Source organism: Procambarus clarkii, chromosome 48 (genome assembly GCF_040958095.1).
Source record: "Procambarus clarkii isolate CNS0578487 chromosome 48, FALCON_Pclarkii_2.0, whole genome shotgun sequence".
Taxonomy (NCBI): Eukaryota; Metazoa; Arthropoda; class Malacostraca; order Decapoda; family Cambaridae; genus Procambarus; species Procambarus clarkii.
The window spans coordinates 13,512,385-13,533,069 of record NC_091197.1 but is presented as its reverse complement, the minus strand read 5'-3'; the positions used below and the strand labels follow the sequence as shown (position 1 = coordinate 13,533,069).

Genomic DNA, 20,685 nt, shown 5'->3' with positions numbered 1-20,685 from the left:
TGCTTGCGGGGGTTGAGCTCTGGCTCTTTAGTCCCACCTCTCAACCGTCAATCAACAGGTGATGACGTGTGTGTGTGTGTGTTTTTATGTGAGCGTGTACTTGTTTGCATGTATTTGTTGTGTATGGTCATAATAGTTACCAGATATCAGCTGAATAGTGTTTAAAACTGCCAAATCTGAATCCTGAAAAGATCATGTTATCATGTTTAACAGGGGACCTGCAGCCAAGAATTCAATACATAGACAAATGTTTTCAAATCATGCATATTGAATGGCAACAGGACAGAAGCGTTTGGGCAGCGTTTCCTACCATCTGATACCTCTGTTCATCTAGCAATGAACGGGTTCCCGGGAGTTAGGTTCCTTATGAGTTGAATCCTTGGGAGGAAAGTTCAGCAGCTTGAATATAGGAACTTCGATAAGCCTAACAGACTTCCTGTCTGAAACAGTGAATATCAATTAGCGAAGTTGTTTACCCAGGAAAGGCCCTGGGTAAATACTGTTTTGGAAATAGAATGGTTGATCTATGGAACAAATTACTGTCCAACATAATAGAGGTAGGATCGCTTGATTGTTTCAAGCGTAGGTTAAACATATGAATGAGTTTCCGTGGATATAAATAGAAGCTGCCTCGTATGGGTCAATAGAAGCTGCCTCGTATGGGTCAATAGAAGCTGCCTCGTATGGGTCAATAGAAGCTGCCTCGTATGGGTCAATAGAAGCTGCCTCGTATGGGTCAATAGAAGCTGCCTCGTATGGGTCAATAGAAGCTGCCTCTTATGGGTCAATAGAAGCTTCCTCGTATGGGTCAATAGAAGCTGTCTTGTATGGGTCAATAGAAACTGCTTCATATGGGTCAATAGAAGCTGCCTCATATGGGTCAATAGAAGCTGCCTCGTATGGGTCAATAGAAGCTGCCTCGTATGGGTCAATAGAAGCTGCCTCGTATGGGTCAATAGAAGCTGCCTCGTATGGGTCAATAGAAGCTTCCTCGTATGGGTCAATAGAAGCTTCCTCGTATGGGTCAATAGAAGCTGTCTTGTATGGGTCAATAGAAGCTGTCTTGTATGGGTCAATAGAAACTGCTTCATATGGGTCAATAGAAGCTGCCTCATATGGGTCAGTGTAGCAGCTGTCTCCGTATTTGTAAATACACCTTACACAGTGCCAATACACCTTACACAGTGCGAATACACCTTCTGCTGTGCCAATACACCTTCCGCAGTGCCAATACACCTTACTCAGTGCCAATACACCTTACTCAGTGCCATTACACCTTACACAGTGCCAATACACCTTACACAGTGCCAATACACCTTACTCAGTGCCAATACACCTTACGCAGTGCCAATACACCTTACACAGTGCCAATACACCTTACTCAGTGCCAATACACCTTACGCAGTGCCAATACACCTTACACAGTGCCAATACACCTTACTCAGTGCCAATACACCTTACGCAGTGCCAATACACCTTACACAGTGCCAATACACCTTACGCAATGCCAATACACCTTACCCAGTGCCCTTTACTCTCACGTATCTACACCTACAGCTTGCCTCATGATGCTGACGGGTGTCTGCGTCTCTCCTGCAGGCACCACTTCCCTCTGACGCCCACGCCAGATGACCGGGGCCACCCGTCGCTGGTGCTGGCCAGGTGGGCGCCGGTGGGGTCGGGGCTGGTGATGGTCGACGACCAGTACAACATCGTGTACAAGCGCGCGGCCAACACCCCCGAGGTCCACCGGATCACCGACACCGGTCGCCCCGGCCTCCTCTACAACGGCGTCCCGGACTGGGTCTATGAAGGTACCAACACTTTGGAATGTTTCTCTAAAGTGGATTCTATGTTTATTATATTCGTCATTTTAGTGAGTACGGAGGGGGGGGGACCTGCTGCATGGGTAACAGCTTCTCCTGCGTATCAGCCTACCCGGGCTTTGCGGGTAGGCTGAAAACAACATATACAGTATCTTATATAGAATCCATATACAGTATCTTATATAGAATCTTATAAGATTCAAAGGCATATTCCCAAGGAAAGACAGCGTTGTTCAAAGCTCGGAAGAGCAGAACGAGGGGTTATAGATGAACACTCAAGACCCAAGTTGGGTCACAGGGATGTCAGGAAGAACTTGTTCAGTGATAGAGCTCTCAGTAATGGAATAGATTAAACGTTAGAAGTCGTTGAAGGTAATTCGATTAAAAGTGTTAAATGTAAATTCGAATTGATTATTGAAAATCCTGTGTTTTGATGCGCTTTCCACCATTCAATTATCCTGGTAATATTTTAAATAATTAATAATCCTATAACGAATTTACTGTTTTTATATATATTACATATTTTTATCCAGCTGATAATATGAGTTCTTCGAAACTGTGAAGAGTATTATATAACTTTTAAGTATGTTTACTCTGGCTCTGGTGTTTTCCCCTGATTACGATATGTAAACACGAAGGTCTGGCTGCGTCTGCGGTGTTGAGCTTCAGCTCCTGGGCTCTGTCTTCACGGTGTCGGCTGATCTGGTGACTTCTGCCTCTTTGTTTTACTGTATTATTTATTCTTCACGCCCAACACGCTGCTCCTGCTCCACTACCTCTGATGCCCCATAACGTCATTACCCACATGACTGGCTGTAAACACTCCCTCTCTACTTGAACAGCATCAGTGGGTGGAGCTGACACAGGCAGCGTTGTGCTGATGCTGACAGATGCTGACAGTTGGGTGCTGACGTCAGGCGCTTGGCTGGACATGCCCGATATGGCTGAACGCAATTTTATGAACATTTTATACCGCAGCTGAAGAGTGGTCGATCAGTGAGCGGGGCGGGGGAAGGGGGGGGGGGGCTTTGACCGTCCTGTCAACTGCACCTCTTCCTCTTCAAGGAATTCATCCTTACTATCCTATGACAAAACAATCATGCTTAGTCCTAACTAAATTACAACTGAATGTTATCAATATATTAATATTTTAGGTGGTCAACTAATTTTGAGAAATATTTTAATAAGATACTGGAATATCGACGCGACTGTTAGACAGAATGGAACTGTCAGTTGTGTCCTGGACTGGTTGAGTGTTGCCAGGGCTGTCAGCTGGTTGTTGAGGGAGGAGTGTGCTTCATATGTAGTGCTTTGGCTATGTATAGTCTCTCGTTGCTGTGTGTCTCTCGAGTATTTCCTTGTCGTTAGTCACAACTACCAAATCACACCACATTTGCTGGCCAAACAGGCCAATGAGAATGCAGAACAAGACAGTCCAGTTCCATAGACCAGGTATGACTTCACCTTGAAACAATCCAGTGCTTCCAAGTCTTATTACGTTACCCCGGTAATTTATTTCATAAATCTACCCAATTTTTAAACCAGTATCTACTCAGGTCCTCTCTAACAGTAAACTTTAACCAATTTGTATAAATTCCATTTGTTTCGTGTTGTGTCTCACGTCACACAAGTAGATCAAGTTCAAGTTCGTTTATTGAGATAAGAAAGAAATACATCTCAAAGGGATAGAGTAGCTTAGGATATTTCTATTCCTCCCACACGGGTAGAGTCTTCTGGCGAACGTCAAATTAAAATAAATCGATGTTTTCCAGAGGAGATCCTTGGGAGCAACAGCGCCGTGTGGTTCTCCCAAGACGGCAACATGCTGGCCTACGCCTCCATCAACGACACCCTGGTTGACACCGTGCCCATCCCTCAGTACGGCTCCTACCAGCAGTACTCGCTCATACACTCGCTAAGATACCCCAAGGTAAGCTCGCTATATATATACACCCACGTGTGTAGCGGTCAGAATTGACTGTTCTTCAAGGTCCGGGGTCACAAGCACCTGCTGACAAGGTCGCAAGTTCACAGTAAATAAATGAATAATGAGTATGTGAGAGCAATATTGGTGACAATAATTATGAGTTTGAAATATGAATATATAGTAATCTTGTTACCTTTGTCATCGATAATTTATTTGGTAAACTATTACATCATAACACTAATAGTAGCCTCAGTATGGGGCATAAACAACAACATTAGTTGAGAGAGAGAAAGAGAGAGAGAAAGAGAGAGGGAGAGAGAGAGGGAGAGAGGAGAGAGGGAGAGAGGAGAGAGGGAGAGAGGAGAGAGGAGAGAGGGAGAGAGGAGAGAGGAGAGAGGGAGAGAGGAGAGAGAGGGAGAGAGAGAGAGAGAGGGAGAGAGAGAGAGAGAGAGAGGGAGAGAGAGAGAGAGAGGGAGAGAGAGAGAGAGAGAGGGAGAGAGAGAGAGAGAGGGAGAGAGAGAGAAAGAGGGAGAGAGAGAGAGAGAGGGAGAGAGAGAGAGAGAGAGAGAGAGGGAGAGAGAGAGAGAGAGAGAGAGAGAGAGAGAGAGAGAGAGAGAGAGAGAGAGAGAGAGAGAGAGAGAGAGAGAGAGAGAGAGAGAGAGAGAGACTCATGGTAAGTGTACATACCCAAACACCATTGCACAAGTGTTGCCAATATACCAAGAGCATCCCTCCTCTCAGACTCCTTAAGTCGTTCGTCACAATATTCAGACGCCAGTATTTGAGCTCAAGGCTCTCAAAATTTAAATACAAATTTATTTAAATTTTTGGGGGATACTCTGAAAATTTGCCAATTATTATTTGTATAATTTTATTTATGTTCGTAAATATATATTTAGTGTTAGTGCTGGGTTTAAGTTCTATCAACCTCTAGAGGGTTATTAAGGCCAGCATGATAGGTGATTGACCAGCCAGGAAGTATTCTTTACCACAGAACATTGTTCAGGACTAATGTAAACTCTGTATATATATACTGAAAGGCGGGGGTGTATATATATATATATATATATATCTCTGTATATACCCCTATCGACTGCGCTACGCTATTTGGTGCCAGTGAACATTAATTTAAAAATTAATTTTTTTCAGAACACTTTATTGCATTCTAAAAATAGTGGATGAAGATCTGAAGAATATGATTGTATATCTAATTTTTGCTTGTTTTTGGAATTGCAGCCTGGCCAAGAGAACCCGAAGGTCACCCTGTGGGTAGTTGACCTGAGGGCGATCAAGCTACGCGACCTCAAGCCCCCGAACTTGGTCAAAGACCAGTTAGTGCACTCCGCAGTGTGGTTTGTGTGGGAGGATAACGACGTTCTTATCGTTTGTTGTCTCACTTAAGTGTAGTTTTTTTGGCCTTGGTGGCACCAACACCACCACCCCGCACCCACCAGGCCGCCCGCGGGGACCCTCAGTCCACGGCCACACAGCCAAAAGTACTTTTGAATTCTTGACCAGTGGACCGCCCTCAAAATTGTTACTTCAGTAACCCCCCTCCCCTTTCACCGCCAGTTCTGATCTAGTCGACCGGTCACTCTTGTAAACTAGACTTTGCGGCAATTATCTGGTGTGAATTAATGCTTTATAAGCTAATTAGAGCTTTTTCTTTTATATTTTAGAGCCGCGTTAATGTCCACATACCGCAGCATTGTAAATGAGGTAATGTAAAATGATATTAGAGTAAAACAAACATTGATGAGGACGTTGTTGCTCCTTTACTACAGTATTCTTCACCTTAACATCTAAACTACTTACTCCTCTTGTAAGTGGCTTCACCCTCACTAGTTCCGGTAGTTATATGTTCACAGTAGGCTAGTGATGAGCCTCACTAGTAGACATAATTCTTCTCTGCAGCTTTTGGTGTGACGTTACCCCCCTGTAACATAGTCTCCCATTATTTCAAAATATATCCGTTTTCTGTCACGTGTCTTAGAGATGACTTCTTTGATTTTTCACTGTTTCAGCACTGCAAATAGTTGATATTTTAAGATATTTGCAGCGAGCGGTGTTATAGATCTATCTTCCCCCCCCCCCCTGTGTTTTGATCATACCATGCATGGTTTTCATGGCACTAGAAACCATATTAGTCGCGTGCCAGAGCCGCTCAAGGTGTCCTCGGCGGAGGACGGAACGGACGCCATATTGGATGTCGACGGTTCCTTCCAGCTGACAATCAATCATTGCCATCCATTTTGCCCGCATAAGTTAGTAACATCACAAAGCTTGGTTGTAGATGCGCGAGATACATATATATATAATTATATTTTTCTTTAGACTGAAGCGTAGTAACGCCTTCTTTCTATAGATACCCCTAAGGGTTAAGTAGGCCCATATAATAATAGTTACGAGCAGGAGCGGTGGCATCATCCATTACATGGTCGGGTGGTTCCTCCTCCTTCCCTATGTCCAGTTGGTGACACTCAGGAGTATTGACAACTATACTTTTCCTTTATTTTAGTTTGCTATTTATCATTGAGATCCATTGTAAAGTAAGCTGTACATATGATTTGATACGTTCCTTTAGCTTAATATGATTCTAGATGCATATGATGACTTTATAATAGTTGCATATTTTGTTTTTTAATAGTTCAACCCCCCCCCCAACCCTCCCCCCTCCTCGCCCTACAGCGACCCCACTTGTATAAGATCTTGTATAATAAATGTCCTTGGAAACCCATCTTAACTTTAAAACATTTTTCATGTATTGCTTACGTTTGTGCTAGTGATATTGTTGTGTAATGCCCATCCCGTCTAAGATGCCGTGTCTGCTTTATCTCATTCCCTCCAATCTTATTTCCCCATTTTCATATCTTTTTCTTCATGTATATATATATATATATGGATTGCTTCATGTCTCATTGAATATGACAGCATATTTCATATTTACTATTTTCTGGTTTAGGGCTTCTATCCCTCTTACTAGTGCTCTTGCATCAGGGTTCAGCTGGAAGAAGAGTTCACCAAAAGTCATGTTCGTTTTCAGGGTGAAGAAAAAGAATTGAATAACTGAAAAATGGATTACACTCATTATAAAATCGCACGACGTTTCGAACCTACATGGTTCATTCTCAAGTGATGTTACAGTACAGAACGTTATATTTTATACTAATAGCGGGTCAGGTTAATACAAATGGCTCGAACAATGGGGTCAGGTGTAAACAAAGGGTATACATTGGGAAGACATGAAGGAGAAAAGAAGCTAATGATCAGAAGGTTAAATAGGGTACATACAGAGATTAATCAAGCGTAGTGGGCGCTGCTTGTCGGGCAGTGTCTTCTGTGTTGGCATCTTGACGTTCTGGGGCCAGATTCACGAAAGCACTTACGCAAGTACTTACGAACCTGTACATCTTTTCTCAATCTTTGGCGACTTTGTTTCCAATTATTAAACTGTTAATGAGCGCCGAAGCCACAGGAGGCTGTTTATAACAATAACAACAGTTGAATGGGAAGTTTTCATGCTTGTAAACTGTTTAATAAATGTAACTAAAGCCGTCAAAAATTGAGGAAAGATGTACACGTTCGTAAGTGTTTGCGTAAGTGCTTTCGTGAATCTGGCCCCTGGTCTTGTTCTTACTCTCATGGTGGGTAGAGTGAATAGTTGCGTAATATGAGTATTTATGATAGGTTGTTTTACTTTTATGTGGATTGCTTCAAGAATCTGTATTCTTCTTACATCTTGGGTTTTGTCTATTATACAAGTGTAGAGGCAACTGGGGTTTTGTCTATTATACAAGTGTAGAGGCAACTTGGGTTTTGTCTATTATACAAGTGTAGAGGCAACTTGGGTTTTGTCTATTATACAAGTGTAGAGGCAACTTGGGTTTTGTCTATTATACAAGTGTAGAGGCAACTTGGGTTTTGTCTATTATACAAGTGTAGAGGCAACTGGTTTAGCGTTCTCGCCTGATTATTAACTTCTTGTATGAGCTTTTAAAGTCTTTCACGAGACTGCCGTAGTGAAGACAAGCATCTTGGATACGTTCTCAAGCATTTAAGAGTCTTGAGAGGAAACTTTTCTCTGGGATGTTTGTCTTTGAGAATATTTCTGTCTGCTTAACGCAGTTGTCAGATGATTGTTCCACTCTCTTGTTTATCAGCTTATTTATCCACATCTGCTTTGGGTGGGTGTTTGACACCTGTCACAGCTGAATACGAGAACATAACACCTGTCACAACTGACTACGTGAACATAACACCTGTCACAGCTGACTACAAGAGCATAACACCTGTCACAGCTGACTACAAGAACATAACACCTGTCACAGCTGACTACAAGAGCATAACACCTGTCACAGCTGACTACAAGAACATAACACCTGTCACAGCTGACTACAAGAACATATCACCTGTCACAGCTGACTACAAGAACATATCACCTGTCACAGCTGACTACAAGAGCATAACACCTGTCACAGCTGACTACAAGAACATATCACCTGTCACAGCTGACTACAAGAACATATCACCTGTCACAGCTGACTACAAGAACATAACACCTGTCACAGCTGACTACAAGAACATATCACCTGTCACAGCTGACTACAAGAACATATCACCTGTCACAGCTGACTACAAGAGAATAACACCTGTCACAGCTGACTACAAGAGCATAACACCTGTCACAGCTGTCTACAAGAGAATAACACCTATAACACATAACACCACATAACAACATGACAAGTGTGACAAGCTGAGGGGGAAGCTTGTGAGTTAATATCACCAAAGAAGATTTCATCTGAGATTTAACAGAGATGAAGACGTGCTTAAACTCATTGGCCATAATCTTACTGAAGCGAACATACGAGTCATAAATACTCATACACAGCCAGAAACGAGTATGACACTTAAGTGGGCCAGCCAGAGGCTTAGGGCCTGTGGAAAGAAAATTACCTGAAGCAGTGTTTTGTTCAGCTCCAAACGTAGACACACGAAGCCACTTGACAAATTGCCTGAACGCTTCCGTTTTCTTGAACGCCAAACACCTCCGGCAGTTTGTTTGATTTCTTTCATTTATATCTTTCACGATTTGTGATTTTTTTTGGTGTGTGTGTGATTTTTAAATGCTTGTATCTAAAGTGCTTCGTTAAATGCCTTGTCTGTTTTTTTCCCCTGCTATTAAATATTTAGTTGTTCTTTCTGGTATTCTTGATATGACAAGAGATATTATGCCCCTTTGTAACTTTATAATACTTGATTGATGTGTAGCCATGCAGGCTGTGATTGATGTGTAGCCATGCAGGCTGTGATTGATGTGTAGCCATGCAGGCTGTGGGTTTCCTGTATATTTGTGTGTATATGCACGGGCTTGCATTACGTTCATGAGAATACAGCTATTCCAGTTATGTATGTCTGTTGAGAGAGAGACTAGTTATCATGAGAAAACACTAAGTCAGTATGATTATATAGCATTTGGAAGGGGTATGAGGACAGGGACCTGGGATATGAGGACAGGGAGCTGAGATATGAGGACAAGGAGCTGGGATATGAGGACAGGGAGCTGGGATATGAGGACAGGGAGCTGGGATATGAGGACAGGGATCTGGGCTATGAGGACGGAGCTGAGATATGAGGACAGGGAGCTGGGATATGGGGACAAGGATCTAGGCTATGAGGACAAGGATCTAGGCTATGAGGACAAGGAGCTGGGACATGAGGACAGGGAGCTGGGATATGAGGACAAGGATCTGGGCTATGTGGACTGAGTGAAGGAGCAAGAGCACCTGGAACATCATGGATCAAGAGAGAGAGAGAGAGAGAGAGAGAGAGAGAGAGAGAGAGAGAGAGAGAGAGAGAGAGAGAGAGAGAGAGAGAGAGAGAGAGAGAGAGAGAGAGAGAGAGAGAGAGAGCTGGTGCATGAAGACAAGGCCCCCATCAAGACAAGGTAGCTGAGATAATAAAAGAGTGTTGACGGCTCCACAGGGATCACTACTTCACTGCTGTGACGTGGGTGGACGCTACCACCGTCAGCGTGGTGTGGATGAACCGCGCCCAGAACACCTCCGTCGTCACCCTCTGCGCCCACCCCATGTACTTCTGCGAGGCGGTCAGTACCATTTTTAATGCCGTTTCCCCTGTTATTTTTCCCGCCAGAAAAGCCTCATCTACCAAACAGAAAACGGGCTCTTTAGAACTTGTCCTCACTTTCCTTGGAATGCATTTTTTTGAGTGTAAATATCTACCATTGTTTACTTTCGTAGTCTGACTACTGTCTACCATGACTACTGACTACCATGACTACTGTCGTAGTTATGATATGCTGTAGATCCTTTCCATTTTTTGGTCCTCTGCATTCAGTTTGTTCTTCATTCCTAATTTCATTCGATTTATGAAAACTGGGCAGGACAGAAGCGGTTGGGCACATTTCCTCTCACCGGTCAGAGGGAGATATACACACAACTGTTACGAATTGCATCCTTGAGAATGTCAGTTAGTCTCGGAGCACCTTGATAAGCCTGGATAGAGGCATGGAAAGATAGATGGATAGATAGATGTATTAATAGATGGATTGTCAGATAGATTGAGAAATGGGAGATAGACCCCGGCAGAGCTAGTTCATAGTATACTATAAAAGGAGAACTATTCTGAGGAATTATTTCCCCATCAGAGGAATCAGATCCTTTCCTGACATCTTTCATGAATATATATATATATATATATATATATATATATATATATATATATATATATATATATATATATATATATATATATATATATATATATATATATGTCGTACCTAGTAGCCAGAACGCACTTCTCAGCCTACTATGCAAGGCCCGATTTGCCTAATAAGCCAAGTTTTCATGAACTAATTGTTTTTCGACTACCTAACCTACCTAACCTAACCTAACCTAACTTTTTTCGGATACCTAACCTAACCTAACCTATAAAGATAGGTTAGGTTAGGTTAGGTAGGGTTGGTTAGGTTCGGTCATATATCTACGTTAATTTTAACTCCAATAAACAAAAATTGACCTCATACATAATGAAATGGGTAGCTTTATCATTTCATAAGAAAAAAATTAGAGAAAATATATTAATTCATGAAAACTTGGCTTATTAGGCAAATCGGGCCTTGCATATTAGGCTGAGAAGTGCGTTCTGGCTACTAGGTACGACATATATATATATATATATATATATATATATATATATATATATATATATATATATATATATATATATATATATATATATATATATATATATATATATATATGGGAAAACTACCAAAACTATTTTAATCAAACTCAATTTATTAATTTAAAATGATTAATTTGATTTAATTAGTATTTTAATCTATTAAAACTATTTTAATCAAATACTTTGAACAATACGATGGTAGTAGTTTTTTGTTTTGGGCGTCTTGCAGTAATTACTTTTATGTATCATTATGTATTATTATGTACTATTATGTATCATGTTACAGAAAATTTGTTAGGGCGAACAGAACACAAACAAATCGTGACTGGAACATTATGAAGGGAGCCTAGGTGAAAATAAATGGCGGGTTATGACATCATCATAATACATAATGAAACAATCTAGAGGTTGAAGATTTAACAGTTTTTTTTTTTATTTTAGAAGTGGGTTTTGTTCGTTATATCCCTGTGTTGGAAACTCCACTGCTCTTGACCAGACCACACACTAGAAGGTGAAGGGACGACGACGTTTCGGTCCGTTCTGGATCATTCTCAAGTCGATTGTCAATCGACTTCAATCGACTTGAGAATGGTCCAGGATGGACCGAAACGTCGTCGTCCCTTCACCTTCTAGTGTGTGGTCTGGTCAACATACTTTAGCCACGTCATTGTGACTCATCGCCTCCACTGCTCTTCATATATCAAATGGCCTGAATTCAATATTGTTTTTATATATCTAAATTGTTTTCAATTATATGATAATAATTTCTGACTAGGCTCTTAAAAGTGTTTAATTCAAAACTTGGCAGTAATTCTTGCACAAATGGTCCATTTCCTCTTCGTTGGTGTTTACACTTCATGTTGATAACTATCCCATAGTTAGATTCATAACACCAACCATTACTAACCAACCACACGTTGCTCGAAAAAAAAACAGAAAAATCCCTTTAATGTTACACAGCATTTCTTAAAAAATGGGGGTTAATAATGGGGGTTTTTTCCCTTGACTGAATGTCATCTCTGCCACAGACACACACGGAACAGTCTGGTGACCACGGCTGGGTGGAGCTCTACGAGGCGCCCATCTTCTCCGAAGACGGACAGAACTACCTACTGCGTCTTCCCGTGCGTGACGGCGAAGAAGGCGAGTTTAAGCACGTCAACCTGTACAGTCTGCGCATGCGTCGGGTCATACCCATCACCCACGGGGCCTTTGAGGTCACCGAGATCCTTGGCTGGGACCAGAACAACAATTACATGTAAGTGGTTAATGGTGTGTTCGGAGTGGGTGATTGTTAGTTATCGCATTGGGACAGGGAGGGGGGAGTGAACGTTTTCGAGTTTTGGTTATCGTTATTACGAGGTTATCGAGGTTATCGAGGTGTCCGTAATATTAGTATATGATGGGTGTTGGGGCGGGTGATGAGTAAGGTATATATGTGATGCTTTTGTAACGAGTAAACACTATGTGATGAGTAAAGTATATGTGATGTTTTCACGTGTACTTTACTTATTATTTGTGATCATTATTTTGCCTCTCGTTAATCATCGTCATGTCAGAATATTACGTTTCATATGCATGCAAATTTGGAAGCCTGTTCATGATTTTTTGTTTAGTGTAAATTGAGAAAGATTAATAGTCTCTCTTGGTGAGACAACGGCATTAATAATAGTCTTGTTGATCATAGGAATAACGTTTTATCTTCTTTTTTCTAATTCACAATTACCCCATTTCCCCCCAGCAGGTGACTTTTAATAAGCGGTCACATCAAGGTCAATTAATTTCAATTAGCCAATCTTTTTTTTCTCGGAGTTAAGCCTCCTTCGCTACACCGTTTTCTTTGTCGGACATCACCTGTTCATTGTCTCCTCAATGTTGTGTTATGTTGGTGTGTGTGCGTGTGTTATGTTGAGGTATGTGGGTAAGTCATGTTGAGGTATGTGGGTAAGTCATGTTGCGGTATGTGGGTAGTTCTTGTATGTCGAAAATCTAAAGTTTTACAAGTATGGTGTTGAGATACTTTACAAGTATCTTTGACGAAAAAAATTATCCTAGGCTGATTCACTCTCTCTCTCTCTCTCTCTCTCTCTCTCTCTCTCTCTCTCTCTCTCTCTCTCTCTCTCTCTCTCTCTCTCTCTCTCTCTCTCTCTCTCTCTCTCTTTCTCTCTCTCTCTTTCTCTCTCTCTTTCTCTCTCTCTCTTTCTCTCTCTCTTTCTCTCTCTCTTTCTCTCTCTCTTTCTCTCTCTCTTTCTCTCTCTCTCTCTCTCTCTCTCTCTCTCTCTCTCTCTCTCTCTCTCTCTCTCTCTCTCTCTCTCTCTCTCTCTCTCTCTCTCTCTCTCTCTCTCTCTCTCTCTCTCTCTCTCTCTCTCTCTCTCTCTCTCTCTCTCTCTCTCTCTCTCTCTCTCTCTCTCGCTCTCTCGCTCTCGCTCTCTCTCTCTCTCTCTCTCTCTCTCTCTCTCTCTCTCTCTCTCTCTCTCTCTCTCTCTCGCTCTCTCGCTCTCGCTCTCTCTCTCTCTCTCTCTCTCTCTCTCTCTCTCTCTCTCTCTCTCTCTCTCTCTCTCTCTCTCTCTCTCTCTCTCTCTCTCTCGCTCTCTCGCTCTCGCTCTCTCTCTCTCTCTCTCTCTCTCTCTCTCTCTCTCTCTCTCTCTCTCTCTCTCTCTCTCTCTCTCTCTCTCTCTCTCTCTCTCTCTCTCTCTCTCTCTCTGCCTCCCCAGTTACTACATGGCAACCATGGAAGACAAGCCAGGAGAGCGCCATCTGTTCCGTGTCGCTGACGTCTCGTCGCCAATGCTTCGAATCCCCGAGTGCTTGTCATGTCTGGAGGCGGACAACACGACGGACGCCTGCCTCTACAACAAGGCCCACCTCTCCCCGGACTACGCCTTCTTTGTCCTCGAGTGCCTTGGCCCAGAGGTGCCCAGAACCTACCTCTTCTCCACATGGAACAGTCAGGTATTTGAAGCTTTCTTGCGCATTGGGAGTCAGGTATTTGAAGCATTCTTGCGTATTGGAAGTCAGGTATCTCAAGCTTTCTTGAGCATTGGAAGTCAGGTATCTCAAGGTTTCTTACGCGTTGGGACAGTCAGGTATTTGAAGCATTCTTGCGCATTGGAAGTCAGGTTTTTCAAGGTTTCTTGCGCATTGGAACAGTCAGGTATCTCAAGCTTTCTTACGCATTTAAGAGGTCTGTGTGCCGGGGTGTTTAAGGGCTGAAACTCATTTCAAGATGCGAAGAGCTTCAGAATGATTGATTATATTTCATGAAACACTGTTTATGTTTGACAATAGTTAACTACATTATCGTAATAAAGCCTATATGGGATAGTGTATAGCATACGTAGTAGCATATGTCATGCTAGTGTATAGCAGGGTATAACAGTCTGTGTATAGTATAGTGAAGCCCGCAGTTGAGAGTTACTTGTCATTGTGTCACTGTAGGTAGTTTCCATTTGCTGTTGACAAGTTACGTTTCCAGGCGGCATTCATAAGAATAGTTCAAATATTCTTTCTGCATTCTTAGAAATACTTCGCATTACTTCAACTTTCATTACTTCGGTAAGTAAAGGAAGTCGCGGTTGCGTCAATAATCTCTTTAACAATATCACTTGCAGGAATGTCATTCTCTAATGATTGTATAATGTTTGTATCAGAAATAAACGGCGTATTGTCTGGGCACTGAAAGCTGTATGACCCGCAGCAAATATTTTAGTCCCAGTATGGTCGGGAAGCGACGGTCGGGGACCGGGCCGTGGAGACTTTGAAATCACCCCGAAATCATCGCAAGGTCGCAACCATAAAGGCAAACTCGCAAACAACGCCACGCAAACTCCCTCCCCAAAATGCGACATATTAGTACATATATAATCACCATAATATTGACGCTTTCTTTCCATCATTCTCAATATATCAGTTGGGTTGGCACACATCTGGTTAGACGTAACAATTGTTTTTTAACGTTTTAGATTAGACAAAACAGTTGCAATTTTGAACGGAGTGAAAAACCGAGAGAACAAGTTGCTTGCCTCCTCATACTCATCATGACATATTTCTGGTTTCATAGTGACACTCCTCCCTTAAAGCAACTCCTAACTGTCGAAATATGTCATTTTCCGTATGTGGGAAATATTTACCCCCCCCCCCCTATCAACAGTATTTTGTTTTAGTCATCCGAGAAACCCAGGCCGCTGTGTCCTCGCTGGGAGCGGCCCGTAGTAATGGAAAAGGTGACATAGAGGGTCCCCCTATATCGCTGACATGGGTGACAGATGGATGATTGATGTTGAGGGTCGCGAGGCAGAGGCTCCTGGACGCAGGTTCGAATCCTCGTCACGGCCCTTGTGGATTTGTTCATAGTCACCTGTGTTTAGTACTGTGTGTGTGTGTGGAGGGGGGAAGCCTTCACAGGAGGACCAAGGATCAGTCCACAGTGATCAGTCTGTCTGGATGTTTGATGATGCGGTGTTAGGGAATTGAGTGATGGCTTCTCATCGCTGTATTGAGTGATGGTTTGATCCTGGTAATGTTATGTACTGAGAGATGGCTTGTTTTGAAACGAGTCATTTCTAAATACATAGATTGATAAAAATTCGTTAATCAGCTAATCAATATGTTTCCTGTCTGTGTTCTAAGTTTGGTCCAGGTTAGTTCCTGTATAATATGTAGTGCATCAGTAATATATACAATTAAAGCCATTTTATTTCTAAATTGTGTATGTGTAAAGTAAGTGAGTCATTCCACGAATGAATCACGCAGTCAGTTAATAAGGAAGCTTATGAACAGGTTCACAAGGGCCGTGATGAGGGTTCGAACCTACGAACCCAGACGCGCCTTAGTCGACTGCGCCATGACATGGTCAAATGAATTGCAACCGGGAGTGCTACTGCCCTCACACGGATCCCCACAGCCTCGCGGATCCAAGCCTTGTGGCTTTGTTCATTTGATGCATTACGCTATTGTGATTTATGTGTGTATGGAAGCTTAGTTGAACTAAAAACTAATTCACTAAACACATTCAAATCCAGTTTTGAAAACACCTTAACACACAATGCAGCGGATCATATTAACAAAATATTGAACATCGCGTAAATAATATTAACTTTGAAATATCTCAATTCATTACGTAATCGACAAAGCACGCTAACTGAGGCTCAGATATCGTTTAACGCTAACCAACTTAAAAATCACGAGTACATTAAAATATAGCTCCAAAGTACCGTACTTGGCAAGTACCGTACTTAATGTTCATTAGAGAACTCAGGTCAACTCAAATAATATAACAGATTTAGGTAGCCTCTTACCAATGCAATATATTTATTAATGAAATGATCAAGTTTGTCATTCTAATAGGAAAAGTCACTCGTTCAGTTCACCCTCTCAATCTGAAGAACAGACTGGGCAGTGGTGTGTGTAGCGATCACCAGCTGGTCAGTACTGTGTTAAGATTACAGTGTGGTCAGTACTGTGTTAAGATTACAGTGTGGTCAGTACTGTGTTAAGATTACAGTGTGGTCAGTACTGTGTTAAGATTACAGTGTGGTCAGTACTGTGTTAATATTACAGTGTGGTCAGTACTGTGTTAAGATTACAGTTTGGTCAGTACTGTGTTAAGACTACAGTGTGGACAGTGCTGTGTTACGGTTACAGTGTGGTCAGTACTGTGTTAAGATTACAGTGTGGTCAGTACTGTGTTAATATTACAGTGTGGTCAGTACTGTGTTAAGATTACAGTGTGGTCAGTACTGTGTTAAGATTACAGTGTGGTCAGTACTGTGTTACGGTTACAGTGTGGTCAGTACTGTGTTAAGATTACAGTGTGGTCAGTACTGTGTTAAGATTACAGTGTGGTCAGTACTGTGTTACGGTTACAGGCTGGTCACAAACCTGGGACAAATAGAAGCCGGCGATCAGCAGCTGTGAACGTGGGCCCGCGGGTAAGAGAAGACCAGCCCGCCTGACCTCCTCCTCCTCCTGGGTCTTCCCAGTCTACTTACTAATTTGTTGACCAGACCACTCACTAGAAAGTGAAGGGACGATGACGTTCCGGTCCGTCCTGGACCATTCTCAAGTCCACACACTAGAAATTGAAGGGACGACGACGTTTCGGTCCGTCCTGGACCATTCTCAAGGTCCAGGACGGACCGAAACGTCGTGGTCCCTTGACTTTCTAGTGTGTGGTCTGGTCAACATACTTCAGCCACGTTATTGTGACTCATCGCCTGTACTTACTAATTATTACTGGTGGCTGTGCCTGGCTCCTTATACTTATCTTATAGCGGACTGAGACGGATACAGCGTCTTGCATGACTAATATCACTTTGTAAACCTTACAGTCAAACTTCAGCTGCATGACTCTTGCTTACAGGTGTTCCTTACATTACTAAATTATATATAAGATTACGAGCCAACATTTGTTAACTTTAATATGGATTTTAAAAGAGGCTCGATATGGGGCTTTAATATCGTCAAGTAGATCGCTGTTTTTTTTGTAAGATTGTGTATTGTGGTTTAAGTAGTTGAAGGCATTGAGGTTTGACTGCAGGAACAGCATGGTACTGCTTTGTACCTCACTTTACTAAAGCAGATTTATTAAATAATTTAATTTTACATTTTTTCTTCTGCAGTCACAGCACACGAAATAGGATTCCAGAGATAATAGAACAATTTGTGCATCTATTCTTTAATCCAAGAGGTTAAAGTATTATTCGACTTACAGACTGTATACACAGTAAAGAAGTTTACAGAATAGGCCTTCAAATTTGTGTTGTGGTGTGAGAAATAAAGGAGATGCGCCTTCCGTGGATTTACTTGTATAAATATGATAATTATTTTGTAGTACCTTAACACACACACACACACACATTGTAAACTCCCCAGTTATGGTCTTTATTCGCTATGGTCTGCCTTCTGATTACCTAAGTTGCTGAGATGACCAGTCATTTGACCAGTTGCTTAGACAGCCACCTTCTCCAAGTTCCTGAGGCATCCTCGACCTTTCCCAAGTTTCTGAGACATCCTCGACCAATCCCCAAATTCCTCGCTCAGTCTCATCTTTCTCATTCGTTCGACATTTTTCATAGCAAGCCAAGAATACGCCTGGATCTTATCATTAATAGCCCTGGATCTTAACTGGATCTTAGGTCTGGATCTTGGATCTTAACTACATAGGCCTGGATCTTAACTACATAGGCCTGGATCTTAACTACATAGGCCTGGATCTTAACTACATAGGCCTGGATCTTAACTACATAGACTTGGATCTTAACTACATAGACTCTGGTTGCCCTTGTTCGATCCCCGTCGTGGCAACCCGACGGCTCGCGCACACACCGTAACTACTGCGTTTTGAAATTACATATATACGTTAATAACGCACAAAAATATATAAGGTTGTCGCTACTTTGTATGTTTGTTGGGAAGGAACTTCTCAAGTAGTCTTGGCACATACTCAAGGAAGAGAGACGAGAATGTGTCACAGGTCACAAGCGAGGGGACCAGCTTCCGGGGATACATAATAGAAGGCAATGCCCTCCACACCTTGCAAGCCGTAATTCTCAATGAGAGGAATTCAATTTATCGTTCTGATAACGATTACTGGATCGTGGACCCTCTTCGTCCTCAGCTCACCTTCTTTGTTGTCAGCTCAAAGTCCTTGGCTCATTCCCTCTGTTCTCTTACTAGGCTCTACTCATGGCGTTTCTATTACTGGTTTTCCGATACACCTTTCAAAAGTGTAAAATCAAAGAGTTCAAATAACCAATACAAATTCTACACAAATAATAAATGAAAATGTGTTGTATCTCGCGTGGACTACACTTAACACAGGCGCGTACACACACACACACACACACACACACACACACACACACACACACACACACACACACACACACACACACACACACACACACACACACACACACACACAAACACGTAAACACATCTATGTATGCAATTAAGGTAAGAACATATACACTGAAAACGGGGAAAAAATGATAATTACAGCATCTATATTTAGCAATTCAATATTGCATGTATTGTAAAAAAAATCAAAATAAATCTGCAATGAAATTTTTACTATGCACACACACACACACACACATATATATATATATATATATATATATATATATATATATATATATATATATATATATATATATATATATATATATATATATATATATATACTGTATATAAGAAATCTTGTAAAGGTATGTTGCACATTCTTTTATATGACAGACGCAAGAGAGCCACTGGTGTTTGTGAGTGGCACTTGTGTAGCTTGGCACTGAACCCTCCATGGTCACTGCCAGAATGCCAGACTCAGCGACTATTCTGGCATTTGATTTTTGTTATAAGTGGGTACATGACCAGATGATTTTTGACTCCTGTAACCAGGCTGAGAGCTTCCCCTTCCCATAGCTCATGGTAAATCTTATTAGTTTTTCCTGGAACACGACCCACCAATCAGTTAACAACCAGGTACCCAATTACTGCTGACTGAACAGAGGCGAACAGTTACAGATTAGAGTTCAGACAATCCTCCCTGGCCAACTCGAACCCAGACTCATATTGCTCTCGAGGCGCTGGGCCACCAGCGACTTCTTTATCGAATCTTGCCTTAAAGTTGTGGTAGGAATCCTTGAATAAGAGACGTGGGAAGTTAACTGTAGAGTCAGTTTCAATCCTCCACCAGGAGAGACATTGCACATGGCTCAACACCTCTTGTGACCAATGTTTGCTAACTCTGAACTGTCTGACAAAGGATCCTATGTTTTTGTTAATCTATTTGCAAAGGATTTCGGTTTATTCCTTATACCCTGATAAAATATAAGGTTGCTTGTTCCCGAAGTTGCTGAGATCCTGGCACTCTGGCAGTGACTTTGGAGGGTTAAGTGCCAAGCCTTAGAGGGGGACCACTCAGGTGCCACTCAAAGTGGCCAGTTTCATTCCGCTGAACGCTCTATTTTCTTAGTTTTCAAAGACTTGCGTGTATTATCACATGTGCCATTTGGCACTCGCACTTAGATCACAGTACGTCTTTCATCTATAGCCACTAAGCAAAAGTTTGAATAAATAAATAAAAATTGCACTGATGATGTTTGGACTACATCAGCTGCCTTGGCAAGTTATATTACCGTATAATATATTTCAAGTATGAATGATTGATGCCCTTATTTCTGATTAACATTTAATAATTATTTATGTGCATTTTACGCCTTTCTGAAGCTTTAAATTTCGTCTTCACTCGCCTAGTCAGTTCTTCATGAAATTGTTCATCCAGGTTTTTTCAATATTTCTTTATGGGTTACATTGAAAAATATATATTTTTACATATAAAGCACAGTCATTAGGAACATTAATTCGCAGTAAGAGATGGAACATCTCACTGAAAAAGTTGAATATCACCCATTTTCAGTTAATACCCTCCGCGTACCCTCTACCTTCCAAAATGTTTATTATACGTTGGCAAGCCACAGCTGGTGATTGGGTCGGGTGCCCCACAGATGATCTACGTCTTGGATGACTATAGTGAGCTGCGAGAGAGAGTGGAGGAGATGGCCATGCCTCAGGTGCAGACCTTCCGTGTGGAGCTGGAGGAGGAGGTCCCTTACACCTACCACGTCCAGCTCTTCCTTCCCCCTGGGCTAAGGGAGGACGAAATCACAACCTATCCCATGGTTGTTCAAACGTAAGTACTGATCAGGTGATCATTCTTCACCTCAT

At 41.9% G+C, this 20,685-nt stretch overlaps 1 protein-coding gene across 4 annotated transcripts in view; it reads left to right on the top strand.

The window, feature by feature from the left end:
- Window positions 1-1,599: 1,599 nt before the first annotated feature.
- Window positions 1,600-20,685, top strand: part of Dpp10 (Dipeptidyl peptidase 10) — a gene marked incomplete at its 5' end in the record, with an annotated part of 33,509 nt that continues 14,423 nt past the window's right edge. Inside the window, 8 exon segments of one of the 4 annotated variants that reach the window (XM_069302626.1) lie at window positions 1,600-1,814; window positions 3,599-3,756; window positions 4,990-5,084; window positions 9,736-9,859; window positions 11,988-12,217; window positions 13,674-13,911; window positions 16,827-16,889; window positions 20,466-20,650. In XM_069302626.1, coding sequence (XP_069158727.1) covers window positions 1,600-1,814; window positions 3,599-3,756; window positions 4,990-5,084; window positions 9,736-9,859; window positions 11,988-12,217; window positions 13,674-13,911; window positions 16,827-16,889; window positions 20,466-20,650 — 1,308 coding nt within the window. 4 annotated transcript variants of the gene reach the window in all.